The sequence below is a fragment of the Ips typographus genome, linkage group LG2, assembly GCF_016097725.1.
Source record: "Ips typographus isolate SLU linkage group LG2, UJ_Ityp_2.0, whole genome shotgun sequence".
NCBI classification, from domain to species: Eukaryota; Metazoa; Arthropoda; class Insecta; order Coleoptera; family Curculionidae; genus Ips; species Ips typographus.
Window position 1 is genome coordinate 20,689,075 of NC_138423.1, and position 20,573 is coordinate 20,709,647.

Genomic DNA, 20,573 nt, shown 5'->3' on the forward strand with positions numbered 1-20,573 from the left:
TTAATTTCACCATGTATTTATTATTTGCTACCACGTAAAACCTGGGACACCCTGTACATAAAAAGACATCCCTTACTTGATGAAAAAGCTTTTCAGTAAGCAGATTTAAGGTGCTGGAGGGTAAAGATATGCAAAACTCACTGGAATATATTTAGAAACTTTTTCATGAGGCGAGGGAGTTCTTTTTATACGTGCCGAGACAGTCACAGTCTAAGTTTATGCTCTAGTAGCGCTTGAATGAAATATTTTAGTTTAGACTGTGGGCGTTCTGGAGTGAATTTAAATGTTATTTTAAAACTTTCAGAGAATGATCTACTTAAACTATCCCTATCGAACTCTCGACTATTATCCAGAAACGACGAAATATTATCGACCTTTGACGCTTTATTATAACTATTACTATCCGATCAGAAGTTTGAATTATTACTCCGATTACTGGCCCTACTACCCTTATTACCGGTACTTGTACTACAGGTACACTTTACCCTCTGACCGGTACTACCATTTGAAGGGAGTAAGTAATCGAAATCTATGTGATTATAACTACTAACTCTGCTTGTAAATACTTAAAACATGATTGAAATTGACAGTTGGGTAACTATAAATAAAAAAAAATGAAAATGTAGCTACTTGTTTGTAACCTAAACTAACCTAACCTAAAATACAAACTTAGTCATTTTTCTTGTTACAACACATTCACCATTTTTTTCATCACCACACCCTTCTTGTGTTTCTGCAATTTTCTTATTCCAAGTTTTTGATATTTTTTCATTATCCTGTTCTTCTAATAATAATCTCATCAATTTTTTGTTCTTTCTTTTTGTACAATTGGTAACCGTTTTTTCATCATAACTCGTCACTTTTTTATTTTATAATTCGTCTTATTTTCACTCAAGTCAAATTTTCTCAAATTCATCATTCTGTCACCCACAGCTTTACCCACTCTCTCATCATTTTTTTTAATCTCCCTCAGAACATGTCTAATAATTTGTAATGAAAATAACAGAAAGGTTCTGAAATTATCAATATAAACATAATCAAAAAAGTCAAAACATTTTCTAAAACTGAAAATTAATACTTTTTTAATAAAACTGACATTTTATGTTGTAAAAACCATACATTTCAACTCTTGAAACTGTCAAGAAGAATAATCAAATTGACATTTTATATTTTACCAAAATCAACATGTTTCTTAGTTTCAACATTCTAGTTACTAAATCTTGCGCTCTATACGTCATATAGAAATACAAATATATTGTCAATATGACAGGTTATCACTAAAAATGCTAATTATACACAACTAAAGGCTAAAACACTAATTTAATCTGCCACACCATATTGAACATTCTGTAAATTCGAAATTTTCTGTGCTTACAATTATGAAGACAATATTCTTATTGTCTGATTATGATTTCTACAGGGTGGTAACACAATTGAACTTAACTAAAACTTGAATTTTAGTTATAATAAATTTGGCTACTAAGTTTACATTTGAGCGTTGCGCTTTTAACTCTTTTTGGATTGAATGTAAACTTTGCCCGAGTTGGAAAAGTTTGAAAACTTTCCGATATTTCCACAGCGTTATTTTAAATTGCTTTGCCAAAAGTTTCAAATCTGAGACAATACGAAAATACACCGGTGATTTAGTAATAAAACTTTCAAATTTGTATAAAAGTACGGTCAATCAAATCCACTTAGGCCAGAGACTGTCCTACTACACTTTTCAACATTTCTGTGTGCTCTTGCTTGCCTTCCCCCAACCATTTTAACTGTGGCAGGTTTTGCTATATTTTGGCTCTACAAATATGCAAATCGAGGTAATTTGACCTGATTCCAATCCATAATGAACCTAATCGCTTTTGCGAATTAGGTTAAGGTTTTAATTGAATTATGAACAACCGATATCAGGAATTGATTCCAGCTCATTTGCGGTTCATATCCAGTATTACTAAAAGTTCTAATTTGGCGAATTTAACTGTTTCGGTTTGCAAATTAATACGAAATTTTCGAAGGATATGTGTAAAGTTTTACTATCAGTTGTATTAGTAATGTAGGTCAAACAGCTTTAAAGTAGGACACAAAGATGTTGTATAGCCATCACCAAATTGTGGATGTATCAGTTGCGAATTGTTTGGAAAGTATTACACATAATTTTGATAGTTTGCCAGAAATTTGTGCTTTAAATATTTTGCCACTGAAATCTACGTAATCTAGTCGAACTGAAAATTGTAACAGGTTGTGTAGCGTTTTACAGCAAAATGATAGAAACGGTAAGCCAAAAGAATGACTGTTTAGTTAAACTTGACAATTAGTATACAGGTTGTCACAAATACGTGTCAATAATTATTGAAACAAGAAAAGTTATTTAGGATTAGTGAAAATGCAAAAAAATAAAAACTAATTTTTCAAATTTCCTCTTTTTCGGATATCTTTGAAAGTATTTGGAATTTTTAAAATTTTAAAGCGGCATATTATTGGAGTTTACCGAATTACTGTTTCCGAGATTCCCAGGTTTACACACGAATTTGTGCCACCCTGTAATATGTCCAAAATCAAAAGTCACGTGATTGATTTTTCCTTTTTTTTTTTAATTGAAAAAGCCAAAATATAGCAACGTTCTCTAGAATTCATATCAGAATTGTCGGTTTAACGGGGAGGGATTTTTCCTTTACAGAGAATAGTTTATCTACCAAACCCAGTCTCTGGCCTATCTTACAGGGTTTACCCTACCAGTTCTTATGTACGAAACAAAATTTATAAACCGCTGGGTTTATATTGTGACTACTACGAACCAATCAGATCTCTTTATTGGAACAGCTCCTATTGGCCATTATACCGTTCAGTAAGCTCGTTCGTTGACGATTTGCCTAGCAGAGCGGGCACACGACTACAAAAAGTAAGTATTACCGGGCGGAAAGTGGGGTTTACCGTCCTAAGTCGGGGTTGTTTCGTACATTTTTGAGGTTTTGTTTGTTAGTCTATTTGCGGTCACAAGCGAGTAAATTTCCATATTCAAATGACAGGGGGAAAAGTATAATTTTGTTAAATTCCTGAGAGTCTAGGAATATAAGAGCGGTATTTGTCGTGGAAAAACATAATTTAAAATCACGGTCATAACATGTCCGAACAAACTTTAGATTTTGTTATTTATTCAAAGAAATATAATTTTAAGGATTGTCAGAGGCAAAAAGTTACTTTTAATTTAAATACAAATTTTAAAAATACTTGAGAAAATTAAAAAAGTTTATTTCGTTTTCAAACTTAATTCAAAACTCATGCTAATTGCATTAAACATGACGAATTATTGTTTTAAGTATTACCATCCAATTAACCAACATTTGTTCCATAATTAACAAGTTTTTTGCTGCTAATTTAATCCACGACCTAACCTTAAAAAAAATATTAACCCAATTGTTTGAGTGGCTCAGTTTCATTAACACGAAACATTTAAAACGTCCGAACCATTTGAAACAAAGACAACCTCCATAACGGACCCAAATTACCTTTTATGTTCCATCCGCCCTAGTTTTTTTTCGAAAACTTCAATTACCGACAATTTTTATTCATTTCGCGTAACATGCAATCCTGTTTTGTTATGCAATTTACAATACTGGCAATACAACATTTTCATAAAAAACGTTTAGTTTAACAAATGATTTTTCTTGTAAAAATTACTGCAATAAGGCTTATTTTTTCAATACGTATTTTTCGTGTAGAACGCTTGTAATAATCATCTAGTAAAGTTTGAATCACCCTGTACAGTACACGAGTGTGTACAGGGTGATTGGTTGAATTTTGACCACCCCCTTAACTTCCTTAATTTTGATTTTAGCAAAAAACGTTAAATACAAAACTAGTAAATATTTAGGTCTACTTTACTCTTGGATAAACAATTATTATACAGGGTGTCCAAAATTGATGTAAAATGTCTTTATCGATATTCAACTGTTTCCGCAGCAGTGTCTTTGTTGTCCAGTTGTCCTTTTTGATTTTAGTAAAAAACTAGTTGTAGCAACTTAGTTGTAGATATTTAGGTCTACTTTACTCTTAGATAGACAGTTATTATCAGGCACGTGACACAAATTCTTCCTTTTAGAAATTTTCCATTTTATTTCTTCACAGCCAACAATAAAACTTTATTTTATGTCATCTTCCTCACTCATTTTTTTCTACTTTCTTATTTCAGTTTTTTTTCTGTAGTTTATTCCAATTTTTACTACTCACCTCTTTGTATGTGTTTGTCTTGCACTATTTATGATATTTTATTTTCTAATAACTGTTCCTCTTACTTTTATTACTTTACTGATATTCTGTCTTATTTTCTTCCATACACTGTCTCTATTTTCTCCTGGAAAATTCCTTCTTTTTGTTCCCTTCTCTCTGTTGCTCAGTTTACTTTGTTTTACCCATATGCACACTGTTTTTTCCATTCTTTTCATACTTCTCATTTTTCTCATGTTCCTATTATTCCGTATCTTTTCTCTTTACTGTTATTCTTTTCTTATTCCTCCTACACACTTTCGACTGTTGCACTATTTATGAAATTTTATTTTCTAATAACTGTTCCTCTTACTTTTATTACTTTACTGATATTCTGTCTTATTTTCTTCCATACACTGTCTCTATTTTCTCCTGGAAAATTCCTTCTGTTTGTTCCCTTCTCTCTGTTGCTCAGTTTACTTTGTTTTACCCATATGCACACTGTTTTTTCCACTCTTTTCATACTTCTCCTTTTTCTCATGTTCCTATTATTCCGTATCTTTTCTCTTTACTGTTATTCTTTTCTTATTCCTCCTACACACTTTCGACTGTTGCACTATTTTTGAAATTTTATTTTCTAATAACTGTTCCTCTTACTTTTATTACTTTACTGATATTCTGTCTTATTTTCTTCTATACACTATCCTTATTTTCTCCTGGAAAATTCCTTCTGTTTGTTCCCTTCTTTCTGTTGCTCAGTTTACTTTGTTTTACCCATATGCACACTGTTTTCTTCATTTTTTTCATACTTCTCCTTTTTCTCATGTTCGTATTATTCCGTATCTTTTGTCTTTACTGTTATTCTTTTCTTATTCCTCCTACACACTTTCGACTATTGCACTATTTATAAAATTTTATTTTCTAATAACTGTTCCTCTTACTTTTATTACTTTACTGATATTCTGTCTTATTTTCTTCCATACACTATCCTTATTTTCTCCTGGAAAATTCCTTCTGTTTGTTCCCTTCTCTCTGTTGTTCAGTTTACTTTGTTTTACCCATATGCACACTGTTTTTCCATTCTTTTCATACCTCTCCTTTTTCTCATGATTCTATTATTCCGTATCTTTTCTCTTTACTGTTATTCTTTTCTTATTCCTCCTACACACTTTCGACTATTGCACTATTTATGAAATTTTATTTTCTAATCACTGTTCCTCTTACTTTTATTACTTTACTGATATTCTGTCTTATTTTCTTCCATACACTATCCTTATTTTCTCCTGGAAAATTTCTTCTGTTTGTTCCCTTCTCTCTGTTGCTCAGTTTACTTTGTTTTACCCATATGCACACTGTTTTTTCCACTCGTTTCATACTTCTCCTTTTTCTCATGTTCCTATTATTCCGTATTTTTTCTCTTTACTGTTATTCTTTTCTTATTCCTCCTACACACTTTCGACTATTGCACTATTTATAAAATTTTATTTTCTAATAACTGTTCCTCTTACTTTTATTACTTTACTGATATTCTGTCTTATTTTCTTCCATACACTATCCTTATTTTCTCCTGGAAAATTCCTTCTGTTTGTTCCCTTCTCTCTGTTGCTCAGTTTACTTTGTTTTACCCATATGCACACTGTTTTTTCCACTCTTTTCATACTTCTCCTTTTTCTCATGTTCCTATTATTCCGTATCTTTTCTCTTTACTGTTATTATTTTCTTATTCCTCCTACACACTTTCGACTATTGCACTATTTATGAAAGTTTATTTTCTAATAACTGTTGTTCTTACTTTCATTAATTTACTGATATTCTGTCTTATTTTCTTTCATACACTATCCTTATTCTCTCCTGGAAAATTTCTCATTTGATTGATTCTGTATTTATCTCACTCACTTCTCATCTTTACTCAATCAATAAGAATAACTTATACTACTTTTCTTTCTCTCTTTTTCTTACCTTTTCTTAGTTTTTTTGTTTAATTTTCTACCACATGTTTTGCTTTGTCTCCTACATTTTTTGTTTATTTTATTAATTTTTAAAAATTTCAACTCTTTTGTCAAGAAAATACTTTTATTGGTAATCTTAGCTAGACATTTACAAAGTGGCAAAATTAAAAAAATCTCAAAATCAAAGCCGTACCACTAGTCAATTTAAAGATTTAAAATTAATTTAAGGTTATACTGTAAATGTTCAATACCTTGCATTACGAAGAAAATCACAGTCTAAACCTTCAAAATGACTGTAAATCAAAATTTATTCAATTGGTCCTTAAAATGTTTGTTGTGAATTTTGAATCACTCTTTAGGTATGTCGGTTCTAGATTTACAGGGTGGTTAAAGTGAAATATTCTGAAATTATCAAATTGATCATAATTACAAAAGTGTACTTTGTATGCCTAACCAGTTTTGCCAACTTTGTATTTTTAGTTCTTTTTGTTATTATTATAATATTGTTTTTAGGTAATTTTGAGATATATTTAAGATTAAATGAAATATAGTTTAATAAATATCACATTCAAAACAACAGGCTTAAACCTTCAATACATACAAAAGTAAGACATTTACAAGTTTTACAATGTTACCAAACTTATAATTTACCACTAAAAAACGCCAATAATTAAGAAACACGTAGGTAAGCTACTTTTTGTGCATTACAGCCAACTCCCTAAAGAACTTAAGAGTACAATGACTTCGGCACTTTATAGGTGAGAGCCCTTAAGGGCCGACCCTTATTACTTCAACGCAGATAATTTGCTACCGGGTTACCAGATTTTCGAGGAGCTTTCAGGCTTTGCCATAACACGCTTTTAAGAGTTTGCAGCTTTATCATTTTTTCTGCTTTAAGAGTTTATCAAACATATTATCTGATTGCTAATGGATTTTTTCTGTTTTACAGATATTCGATAATGAGACAAGTCTTATTCGGGCGCAGACTTCCGCGTTGTTGCGACGTATTCACGATCCTGTACCTCGTGTACAAAGGTTGAGCTGGCCCTTGTCATCGGTGTCTAGGTAAGTTGTTAATTTTGATACAATTAGCAAAACATTACTATATTGTTGTCAGATTTCCCACAGTCAAAATTTCATGGCAGGTTTATTAATTTTATCAGTAATCTAGTTCACAAATTCAGAGAAACGTTTGACAACATCGCAGCAAAATTTTCGTCTAGTGGGACTTTTTTTAGGTTTTCTGTCTTTCTCTCGCGCATGCAATTATTATTGTTTTTTTGTCTGTTACAAAGTTTTCTTTCGTTTACCACTCATGTATATTATTTCTGACGTTTTCTCTAATGACAACAAACTAATTATTTTAATATTTTTGTGTTTTACTTTGGAGAATTATTTTTGTTAATTATGCTTTTATTTCAGGTATTATACCGATCCTTTGCCCACGAGGTACAGTAGTGATTACATCCACAAAGTGCTCGTGCCAGTGAGTGACAAATCCAGTTACACCACTTACTACAGCGAACCAGTGAGGAAGTATATTGGTAAGTTTCGTTTTTAAGAAAATTATTTAAAAAATCCAGTAGGAACCCTAATTGTCCCGCATAAAGCTTATCAGCCTTGCTAGCATGCAAAATGCATTGTAGCTTAAGACATGTACTTTAACTGAAACAATACGAAGATTTCAGTGATTAGATCAAGTTAAAAACCAATTTTTCAGGCATGGTGATGCTGGATATACACCCCACAGCAAAATACCTGTTTTCCCATTGCAAGCCTCGTCGGAATTGAGACACTAAAAACCAAAACACTTAAAATAAGCAGCAAGTTTCAATGTTGTCAGTTTGCCAATTTGACTTATCAATTATATGAATTTTTAAAAGTTGTATATTAGAACTTGCTGCATATCTGTTCTATGTTGCACTATTTCAAAAAATTTCATATAAATCTTGTCATATCATCTGTGATTGTCTCTGTATACATTTTGTTACAATACTGACATAATAAGGACACGATAGCTTGAGCTTCCGCTTCGCTTTAGCCGCAACGTTGCCATAATGCTGGTGCCCTGAATGGTCGATCCCAAAAGTGTGACCTAACCAAACAAAATGTTTAGGAACTGGCCGTCTAGCTAGTGTATCGTATGCAGGAAGCAGAGCCTACGATAGAAGGCCGCATATCTATTTGTACGACAATCCTCTGCAGAATGACATTCAACTGTTGAGTTACTATATCAACAAATTTAAGCAGGAGAAGGCTTACAGCGGTGACTCTACCAAATGTAAGTAGCCTAAAAAAAGCGGAAAAACATGTAAAAGAAAAACAAAACACTGTGGTTTTAAAATTTTTTAGAGTACGCTTTAATTAATTATATTATAAAGTTTATAATGCAATAGGCCTTTATATTACACAAAGACAGTTTTAACCATTAGTATCCCAAATTTTGGTTAAAATGATCAAATTCAACTTTATTTAAAGTAATAAAATGAAAACATCTTAGAATATATTAAAGTGCATAATTTATGCGGTTATGATTGTCATTTATTTAAAGTTTGAAAATAACCAAACTTATACATTTATACAATAATAAGTAAATAATAATATAATTTAATAATGTCTTGGGATACTGACGTATTGCTTTAATACTACTTGTAGTATATTCAAAGTTTAGAAATTGAAGTAAACACTCATTCACAGAAACTAGTAAGCATAATTTGTAGGATTACGATTTCCCACTTTTTTTACCACAGGCACCACTTGATTTAAAATTTCTTATTAACTCCTATTTTGACAATTCAAAGCTGTAAAATTTTTACAGACCTTAGTATATACTAGCAGGGTCATCTGTCAAAAAAATCTCGTTAATTAGGTGACTAGTTTTCTTGAAATTTGAGTTTAATTTAATGACTAAAATCAAAAGATTTCATGAATTTGTGACGTCAGAATTGACAGCTGTCACGTGACGCAAGCAAAGTAATAAAACTTTCCTTAACGTCCTAACTGTGAGATTTGAGTTCATGGAGCTGTACACACAACTTATAGTATAATTTCTCAAAGAAACACATATGCATATTTAGTATTTTATACTTTCAGCTTACTGTAAGTTTTGACAGTTCTGACAGCTGTCACGTGACGCAATCAAAGTATTAAAGTGTTTCTTAACGTTCCAACTAACTGAAATTTAGATCCATGGAGCTGTAAATACTCTCCTCCAAGAAACACATCTACTTGTAATTTTATAATTTCCAAATAGTCAAAATTGCCTGAATTGTTGTATTTGAAGTTTTTTAGTCTTTTCTTCATCATTCATTTGAATTCTTCTAAAATTGTTTAAATTGTCTTGGAATTTTCTCCAAAATTAAATTTCTAAGAATTGTTCACCTCTAATCAAGATATAAAAACAAGTGACACAAAAACATTACCGAAATTGTCTTTTTTGAAACTTTTCGCTCTGTTGCCACTGTTATCCTGTAAGTGCAGAAAACTATATGTACATTATTACATTTGACAACGTCGCCTTTAAAGTAGTTTTGTTGGTAACATTTTAAAAAGCCTACTAGAAAAAAAAATAAATGAAAAATATTCTTCTTTATTACAGAAAAAATATTTAAAACAAAAAAAAAACAGTGTTTTGTTTTTCTTAAATATCACGTTCAATGTAAGAGATACTAATGATAACTTCATATTCGAGTAACTCATTATTTTTTTCGTAAACTGATTATACTATATAGGGGCAGAAAAAAAAGGTAAAACGCATTTTGTAAGAAAGAATTCTTATTATATTGGCTCGGGGATGTAAAAGGTAATTAAAATGGAATTGGGATCAGAAAATTCCAATTTAAAAAATGTCCCGAGGAACTTTTAAGAATGTGAGAGTTCTTTTAGTTTGTAAGTCTACAAAGGCAGTTAGTAAATTTAATAAGGATTTACGGTTTAATTACTTTTTAAATATCGTTTTATTAATGTGTTTTGTGCCTTTGAGAGGTTTTTAGATTGCAAAACTACTTGAATTCACTCTTTTAAAAGTGATAGTGAAATGGTTTTACCTTACTATATAAATTCACTCATTTGTACTCAATTTACTAACCAGTTTGGCTTGGTTTTTCCTTTAATCGTGTATTGATGTTGTGGTTTCTTCTTCTTGCAGCTGACAGTAAAAAAATTGAGGTTGAGGAAAAGCCGCAAATTACCGAAGTTACTGATTCTGAACCAGCTACTGAATAATACCTGTCTCGTTCTCCTTAATTTTCCTTTATTTTCAACATTAATTCCTACATTTAAGTTCCTCCTATTTTAACCCTTCACTTCTATAAAATATGTCAAATGTATATACAAAAGTGTGGCTTAATTATTATATTATTTGTATAAATTAAGCGGTATTATCAAATCTAAACACACAAACAAAAAAATACTGCCATTTTGCTTGTAATACACTGCTCGCGCTAGTTGTAATAATAAATAAACTCCACTTCAACGCGTAAATATTTTACATTCTTCAACAAACTTCTGTAAATACATATTTGTAACTTTAAGAATATAAATGTGTTCAATAAAACAATAAAACTATTTTCCTAATTTATGGTTTTATTTACCTAGTTTATAAGACCAATTTACAAAAACTGTAACTAGAGTAAAGTAGATTTTAAGTACAGAATTATTACACTAAACAATAATTAACAAATAATTAAGAAGGCGTGTCAGTTTTTTAATACAAAATAAACAATCATGTGCTACTACATCCGCCACTGGTAAGATTAAAATAAAAAAAGATTTTTTAAATTTTTAAATTAAACCACTCTGTATTTCCATAATATGAAAGAGTCTCTGACAACTCTGAAAAATAAAACTCTTTTATTTTACAGGGTGAATCATTTTGTAAAAATATGTATGGTTTACGTATTTCATTCTGTATTAGTTACTCAAACATATAACTTTTGAAAGAAAACCCAGAAACCTCTGGGAACACAAAACACAAAAAAATAAAAAGAAAGACGAAGAGAAGAAGAAAAAATTCCAAAATTGCAGGATATAATTTTTGCTTTAAAATTGTACATATTTCTACTAGATTAAAAAAGATGAATGGGCCTGTCCCACAAATTTTTTTTATTTCATAACTTCAAAGACGGATTGAAAATATTATACCCGTATTTTTTGTTTTCAAAAATATTAAGTCTAAATAGAAAAAAAATGATGATAAAAACTACATTAATCTCATGTTTTAAACGCCCGCCGCCGGTGACGTACTACACTATCAACCAATCAGCGACAAGAAGTGAAACAGATGGCGTGCAACAGCCAATAAAATCGCCCAGAATTACGTACGTCACATGGGCGCCAAAACAATCTTTTAAATTTAATGGACAAATTCAAACTAATGTAGGAACATTTACGACCATAATTTTTTCTTCAAGAATATGAAAAATTAGTTTTTTGATCCTATTCTTTCGATTCCAGTCATTAAAACAAAAATTTATGATATGTGGGATAGGCCCATTGTAAGAAGAGAATAAAAGATGAAGAAAAACTGCCATAGATAGATGTCATATAATTTTCGCGCTAAAAATGGTATTTCTACTAAATTAAAAGGAAACAGGAAGACAAAGAAAATGCCAAATTTTGATACCACTTTTCTCCCTGGCTGTACCAAATTTTGTTTTTTCTGGTTATGGGATAGGAAATTTAATAAGGATTCCAAAAAATATGCTTAAAACCATCATTTTTTTACTCCAAGTGGGTTTTACAGGTAATTTTGTTCCTGAAACTGTCACTTTTTTTCCTTCTTGACTATACTAAATTTTGTAGGGTTTTTTCAGATTTTCTAATAGAAAATTTAATGAGGATTCCAAAAATTTGCTTGAAATAATAATTTTTTACTCCAAGTGGGTTTTACAGGTGATTTCGTCCCTGACTGTTCTTTCAAACTGTGTTTTTGGCAGTTCAAACTTTGACACCGCTTTTCTCCTTAACTGTGCTAAATTTTGTAGGGTTTTTTCAGATTTTTTAATAGAAAATTTAATGAGGATTCCAAAAATTTGCTTGAAATAATTATTTTTTACTCCAAGTGGATTTTACAGGCGATTTTGTCCCTGACTTTTCTTTCAAACTGTGTTTTTGGCAGTTCAAACTTTGACACCGTTTTTCTCCTTGACTGTGCTAAATTTTGTAGTGTTTTTTCGTATTGTATAATAGGAAATTCAATAAGGATTTCAAAAGATTGCTTAAAACATTAATTTTTTAACTCCAAGTGGATTTTACAAGCAATTGTGTCGCTGACTGTTCTTTCAAACTGTGTTTTTGACAGTTTAAACTTTGACACCGCTTTTTTCCTTGACTGTACTAAATTTTGTACTGCTTTTTCAGCTTTTTTAATAGAAAATTTAATGAGGATTCCAAAAATTTGCTTGAAATAATTATTTTTTACTCCAAGTGGATTTTACAGGTGATTTTGTCCCTGACTGTTCTTTCAAACTGTGTTTTTGGCAGTTTAAACTTTGACACCGTTTTTCTCCTTGACTGTGCTAAATTTTGTAGTGTTTTTACAGATTATCGGAGAGGAAATTTAATAAATATGCTAAAAATGTATTTAAAATAATCATTTTTTACTCCAAGTGGGTTTTACAGGTGATTTTGTCCCTGACTGTTCTTTCAAACTGTGTTTTTGGCAGTTCAAACTTTGACACCGCTTTTCTCCTTGGCTGTACTAAATTTTGTAGTGTTTTTTCAGATTTCCTGATAGGAAATTTAATAAGGATTTCAACCTCCCTTAACTCCAAAAAATAACCGACTCACAGGGTGCTCAAATTTCATTTTAAATTGCTTTACACCAGTTTCTGCTAAATAACTCCGACACGGTTAAAGTTACAAAAAATTTGCAACCATAACAGGAAAATGATATCTTTCAAGCAAATTTCAATTAGACTTATAAAATTACTGGTCAAATTGGAATTTACTGGTAATAGAACAGAGAGATGAGGAAAACAAAAAATGCAAAAATTAGAGAATATAATTTTTGCGTCACAAAAATTATTCTTACCAGATTAAAAAAAGAAGAATCGTAAAAAAAAAGAAGAAAAGACGCTAAAATTTGAGAATGTAATTTTTGCAGTAAAAATGAACAAATTATTAGAAGAAGATTTGAAATGAAAGAAGAAAAAGTGTCAAAGCAATTTCTGATATTATTGAGCCAAAAAAAAAAAATTTCTAAAAATGAATTATAAAAATAGAAGAAACAAAAAAGAAAAAGGTATAATATTTGGTACAAAAAAAAAACAGGAAGAAAACAAGTAAGAGTTAGTAGAGTTAATTTCAACTGACACTTTATTTTTATTATACATCTAGGTTAGTAACAACTTGGCAACACTGCGATTAACCGCAAAATTAGCATCTACTGATAGGTTCTCTTCATTTTGTTCGAATTTAATCCGATGATCTGATTTAACATTTTAAAAACGAAAATTGTTAAATATTAGATATTAACTTAAAATTAAACTTAATTATTTATATTATGGTTTATTATTATTTGATCACCTGGTATATCAAAGTTTATTGTTGTTTGACTTTAAATTATCACTAATCCAGTCACCTCAACACTAATTTAATCACTACAGTCACTAAATTTTGTCAACAACTTTACTGGTCTCTAGCTAAAAACTAATTGAAAATCTCTGATGCTGTGAACTGAATTACAAAAATGGTGGCGTCCAATTAAGTGTCGAGAAAATTTGCGCCTCATAAAACAGGCCAAAAAAAAATTGACCTTAAAACTAACCTCAAAACATAATCCCGCTCTCTTATGTGGCAACAATTCAAATAGTAGTCTCCAGAACGCCCACTTTTTGAGTATAATAATAGATTATAATTACCTACATGATACAATCCTCTAACAAAAAAAAAATTGTGTTAATAATTATGATGACAGGTGACTAATGTTATAGAGTTTCGGTTGAGGTACTGCACAAACTACGCACTTCTTGAAAACTATGCAAAGAATGCGAATTAAAACCAGAATATAAATATTTAGATCCAGACGTTTTATTAAAATGTTTGCATCCAGAGAAAATTAAATTTATGTATCGAACGTCATTTTTCTTCTATCTATAGATTGTATTAAAGATAAATTGAATTTGCGTTGGGTCTGTCTAAATTTAGGTGGGTATAGTAAAACCGTAAACTGTAGGCGGTAAAACGTTATTTTTTACTGCTGGAAATTTGCATGGCGTTTAATATTGCCACTTAAGGCTCTTGCCAAAGTTTACCTTTTCAATTAGAGAATCTCTAATTTAATTTGCATATCTGGACGTCTTTCAAGCCAGGAAAATGGACGGGTGGATGGGAATTTAAAAGAAACCTCGCTCTTTGAGAGAGTAATTTCATTTACATCATAAAAGGAAAGTTTACTCGATTTGGAGAATAAGATAAATTTTGCATGTGAATAAGTATCATCTTACTAAACTGAGAGAATTGTTAGGAATTAGACTAAATAGTCTAACAAACAATAATTATAGTTTCCCAATTAACTGTTGGATGCAAATAACAATTTGTATTTTCCGCAATAACTAAGTTATAATTAATACTACAAATGCCGGCTGTCATCTTGCCATTTACTCAATTAATTAAGTTTATCAAATCCTCCCCTTGTTTGGAATTAAATTTAAATTGAAATTTAATCGAATTGCTAATTACTTACAGTTCAGTTTTAGTACTTGTCTAAATACGGTAAAATCTGCATTGTTGCTGTGCGCCTAAATTGAAAAATAAGTTAAAATATTAATTATTTTTAAGAAATAATAAATACGTTCTTTTATCACAAACATATAAAATGAATACCATCAATCTACTTAAAAACCAATATTGAGTAATATTTTCTCAAATTTTTTGAATATAACCAAGTTTTTAGGTTTTTTTAGCAAATTAATCATAATTTTGGTTATATTAGTATTTCTACACATATTTTTAACCAAATATATTATTTCAGCAATTTTATCTTTTTTAATTATTTTTAAAAGAATTTTTTAAATCAATGACTTCAAATTTGAATAACGTTTCGTAATTAAACAATTGCATCCTCAAGGCAGGTAGGTCTATAATGGCCGATTGCGCCAACGTATTTTTAAGCTTACTTAAGCTAAGTAGTAGTGTGAAAGTGACAGTTTATGTGAAAAAGGTCACATTCAAAACCAAACTGATTTTATGAAATTTTTTGCTATCGTTACACGTTGTGATAATTTTTTAAAGTTTGTCGCTTTTTTATTTGAACTTCTATAGATTTCACTTAACCATTAGACAAAGAATAAATTATACTGCAAAATTGGCCAAAACTCGCCGTTCTAGCTCTTCCTGTTGTTGAGATAATAAATTTCATAAAGTAGTAAAAAATGGCCCCTAATACATTCTAATTAATTTTTTGAAAAATGAAAAAAGTGCCATTTTGTGTTTATTTCACCTAATATAAGGTTTATTGGTATAAATATGTCCTGTCACTGGAACATTTTTGGAACCACTGACAGGTTAGGTTAGGCTAGAGGTAAAACATTTTGAGTGTCACTGATTTTAAGGTAGTACAATTCCAAAATTAGAGACACATTTTGACAACCGCTAATACTACAAAATAAGCTTAATTTTATCATACTTACCATAGTACCTATCATTTAGTATACATGCAGTACGTCTATCAGATTAAAAAATGAAGAACTGGACGAAGAACGGAAGTAGAAAGGATTCCAAATTAAAAAAAAGAAGAATTAAAAGGCAAGAAGACAAGCCAACCAGATTATAGGAAGACGAATTGTGAAAAGGAAGAAAAAGTGGTCAAAACTAAACAGATTAGAAGAGCACTGGAAAGGAGAGAAGAAAAAAAGAGCTAAAGATTCGCCAAAATTATTAAAATAATATTATAAATAACATTATGTTATTTTAATACGAAAGAGCCTATCCACCAGTTTGGTCTGTTTATCGAATAACTTCGTGTTTTCAATGAGACAAAAAGTGTATGAAACAAGTTTTGTAAATGTATTCCGGAACTAAAATAACGGAACGTCTCTAAAAAAAATAGTAACAGTGTTGCCAGTGTTCTGAACTAATCATAAATTGTACAAATTGTCATAGGGTCAGAAACATGTTGATGCGTAAAAGGCACCATTGTTGCAGTTTATAAATCCTGCGAACAATAAGAGAAATAGTGTTTAGAAATCCAGTTTAAAAAAAACGTTGTAGCAATCGATCAGTTAATACTTCTGTGTACTCTGGACTTACGACATTTCAGGACTTAAAAATTAAAATTACTTTCAAAGTTAATTAACTAGTCAAATGTCCCTAAATTAGGACCTATATCATACTGATGGTTCTTAGTGTTTTAGGACGCTTTTATCGTCTTTTTAGGTTACATAGAGGTTCAATCAAAACTCACCTTCAAAGAGTTGAACTTAAATAACAGACTGTCATATTTTGAGCACAATTACCCGGTCTCTATCATCAAATCTCTCTCGTTTGGTTACCCCTCAAATTCTAATCAATATTAGTGTTACTATAAATGGGAAATTTCTACGTACTGCTTCTATACATAGATCAGAAGTTAAAACCAACAGACATGTATTTCTTATTGAATAACAGACCGAATTGATTTACGAATTAATTTACCAAACTAGAACGCACGAATTTATGCAAATTTGGTATTGGGTTCCATTGATTAATGTCTGGTTGCTAAATGAACTAAAATGAATTCCATTCCTCTCCATATCAATATGTTTACACTATAAAAACAATATTATTCTGGATATCTGTGTAAACATGTTATAAACATATGAATGATAGAAAAAGATTGCAAATTCGAGCGTAAAGTTTGGGTGGGTGTAAAGTGCACTTTCCGAACAAAGAATACATGTTATTTTATGAAAACTGTTTTCAGAAAGAGTGCTAAAATTTACGACAAACTATACGTTGGTTTATATCTTCAATTTTACCACAGAATGTTAGATTCTTGCATGACTATAATCTTAGTTGGTCAAATAATGTAAAAATATTTGAAATGACTGAACTGAGATGCTGTGATTGGTTGGCCTACTACTTCATTCTCTAAACTAGCAAATATCCCTATAATAAGTGTATTTTCAGTAGTTTAATACAAAGTAAAATGTTTATTATGAGTTGGCAAGGTGCATTTAGTTTGCTGCCAAAATGTTAACCTTAAGTTACATGTAATTGTTTTAAATGACAAGATTATACTTGTAAGTTTATAGATTAATTTCTAATGGCTTAAAATACATATAAACCTACTAAAAATGCGTTTAGAAGGCAAGGGGTGTCCCTGAATTGGTGTCACAAGCTGTAAGAAGAAATAATGCATCCAAAAATGTGAGAAATTCCCTCTTAAATATTTTTACAGAAACAGACTCCTAAACGCAGTTTTTCTAGTGGATATCGATTGATTTTCCAAAAAAACAGTGGCGGACATTTTGGGTTGACAATGATTTTTTTTGCCCTTAACTTCTAATTCTCAGTATCTCAGGAAAAGTGACTGCTTTAACTTAACCTCTTAGAGTGTAATTTTTCAAAAGCCACCGTTGTTGAAAAACCGTATATTTTATAACCAAAAGGACTGATTTTACATTTTTCAGATATTACTATAGTTAAATACATTCTGGTTCACAAACTGTCGTGTTTTTACTCCAAGAATTTGTACAGACTTTTCTAAACAATCTGTATAAACCAGTGATCAGCAGAATGTAAGGCTTTTTTAAGCCAATTTTAGACCTTTAATTTGTATTTTTTTTAAGTAGTAAAGCAGCAGTTTGACATTTTTGAATATAATATTTTTTTTACTGTTAGTTTTTTATGAATACATATGTGGAAGAAGCACAAGCAGTACATTTGGACAGGAAACCAGACACCACGACGATATAAATGAAGGTTTTGACATGTGAACATTCTGTAGATTTTTGTTTTGTAAAAACTCTCCTACTTTTCCTTTGTAAGCCTTTTCGTAGCCTGTCACCCAAAAACCTTATCACCCAAACGCATGTTTCTTTGTGTTTTTTTCTGGTTTAGCATGTTTGCTCCAATAGCTACAAAACTAATCTGATTAAAATTACTTTATAGTACCACTATCTCCCGCTCGTCCAACCCGACGTTTCGGTGCCTCGAAGAACGTTACCGAAGAAGACAAGAAGCAAGTGGAAGAAATTCGGCAATTGCGTGAAGCACGCGAAGCTCGACTGGCTTTTATCCATGAGGAAGAGAAACTGGAAAGGGTGTCCGCGTCCAAAGAGGTGGACAATGCTGTTCGCGCCAAGAAGGAAAAGGACGATACGGCTGCTAGGTTAGCTGAAGAAAGGTAGACTGATTGGCTCAAGTGTTCTAAATTCTTTTAATTTTAAAAGTAACTGGAGAGAAAATTTAATACCAAAAAAGGGCTTATTAATGTAAATAAAGGTAATTTTTGCTTATCAGAATTTTACTAAAGCCAAAACTTTTGATTCAGACATTTTGGCAACGTCGAAAAACTCAAGAAGCTTTAGATTAACAATTTATTTGTAGGGCGTTAGCTGAAGAACAAGCTCGTCAAGAAGCATTGAAGAAAGAAGAAGCGAGAAAAGCTGAACTGGCCAGACAGGAAGAATTAGCCGCCCAAGCAGCCGCCGAAAAGGCGGCAGAGCTGGAAAGACAGGCGGAAGCCGCCAGAAAAGAAGAAGAAGCCAAAAAGAAGGTTAGTTTAATAATTTTCCATAACAAACGTAACGATGAAGTAAAAACCTTTGGGCTATTTCGTTTTAGTCATTTTCTAAACTATAAGTTTGCTTCAAATATAAATTTTCCAGCAGGTTTTGCAATGCGTATTGTTTGTGGCAGATACAGAAGCTAGGGAAATTCTTTTGTTCGGTTATTCTTTACCAAGAACTTCAAGTCGCTTGTCAGCTTCGCATTCGAAATATCAATGCATTTCGATGCCTGAACGGTTATATTACGTTTACTTATTTTTTTGTTTGCAAAGAAAATAAATCAAATATACAGTTTTATGCAAAAATAGTACAAATAACTCAACAATGGCATCAATTATTTTAATGTAACTTTTATTACTAAGCTTATAATATACTAGAGATTTTTATGTATAAATATGTTATTATGATTGAAATTTGCTTGGAACTAATCCATGCTGAGATGGGGTTTCCTATAAAAAAATAAAATAATTGTACCCAAAATAAGATCATAATGACAACAAACTCTCTGCTGTTTGCTAATAAGGTTTCTTACTAACAATTTTAGTACACCCAGTGTATCAGGATATTCACACTTCAACCAACCTTCACCACTAACAAATTTTCAATAACCCATTTGTTAGTTCTTTAATAAAATAAATTTTGTATTTCAGGCTGAGGCTGAACGCAAACGTCAAGAAGAAGCTGAACGTGCCCGTCTAGAGGAACAGCGCCGAAGCGAAGAAGCCAAAGCTGAAGAAGCCCTACAAGCCCAATTGAGACTGGAAGAAATCGCCCGTAAAGCGGAAGAAGAACGAGAAGCTGAGCTCGCCCGACAAGCGGAAGAACTTGCCGAATTAGCGAGACAAGAGGCGGAACTAGCAGAACAAGCCAAACGCGAAGCTGAAGAAGAGGCAAAACGACGTCAAGATGCTGAACTCGAAGACTTGAGACGCCAGGAAGCCGAACTGCTCGAGTTGGAGAGACAGGAACGTGAACTGGCTGCTCTAGCGGAAGAAGAGAAGATTGCTAAAGAAAAAGCTGAAAGAGACGTTGCTACACTTTCTGCTGAAGAGTTGGAGAAGCAACAGCAAGCTGAGCTGGAAGAGTTGCAAAGAGCTCAAGCAGAACTAGACGCTCTCGAAGCTGAGGCTAAAGCTTTTGAATCTGACTTAGGTGCTCCACCAGCTAGTGAAGAGCCGGAAGCACCAGCCGAACCAGAAGTCGATCCTGCTGAATTAGCTAGGCAGGCTGAATTAGAAGAACTGCGCCGACAAGAAGAAGAATTAGCCGAACTGGAACGTGCTCAGGCTGAACTAGACGCCTTGGAGGCTGAAGCTAAAGCTTTGGAAGGAGATTTGGGTCCCCCACCAGCAACAAACTATAACAACGATGACGAGGAGAATGATCAAGCTATAGCAGAAGATTTACCTGGAGAACAATCCGATGAAGGCGAAGACTAAAACGACAAAGTTACTATTAATAAATAATTGTTATTACTGGTTTTTATGCTTGTTTATTGGGCATTTCTTGGCATTTTTTAATGTGTACATAATTATTGGTTATGTTTTTGTCTATGTCGTCTTTGTTTGATTAATAAAGAGTCTTGTTGTGTTTCCACTGTAAGATTTTTATTACTATATTACTTAACTAGTTTAAGAGTTACATAGAAGATTTTAAGATTATTTTATTAGTTAAAGATTCCAATTTTCTAATCTTGTGGGTTGTTGAAATG

General features: G+C 31.5%; 1 protein-coding gene across 7 annotated transcripts in view; it reads left to right on the forward strand.

Annotated features, from left to right (window-relative positions):
• Positions 1–20,458, forward strand: part of LOC145725344 (uncharacterized) — a 62,336-nt gene extending 41,878 nt beyond the window's left edge. For 2 of the 7 annotated variants that reach the window (XM_081974068.1, XM_081974062.1), the window contains 7 exons: positions 305–514; positions 7,099–7,214; positions 7,572–7,693; positions 8,266–8,430; positions 18,243–18,477; positions 18,681–18,849; positions 19,513–20,458. In XM_081974068.1, coding sequence (XP_081830194.1) covers positions 305–514; positions 7,099–7,214; positions 7,572–7,693; positions 8,266–8,430; positions 18,243–18,477; positions 18,681–18,849; positions 19,513–20,301 — 1,806 coding nt within the window. In that variant the 3' untranslated portion in view covers positions 20,302–20,458. Of the gene's footprint in view, positions 1–304; positions 515–2,674; positions 2,897–7,098; positions 7,215–7,571; positions 7,694–8,265; positions 8,431–18,242; positions 18,478–18,680; positions 18,850–19,512 lie in introns of all 7 variants that reach the window. The other 5 variants (XM_081974066.1, XM_081974069.1, XM_081974067.1 and 2 more) reach the window with 4 other exon arrangements.
• Positions 20,459–20,573: the final 115 nt, after the last annotated feature.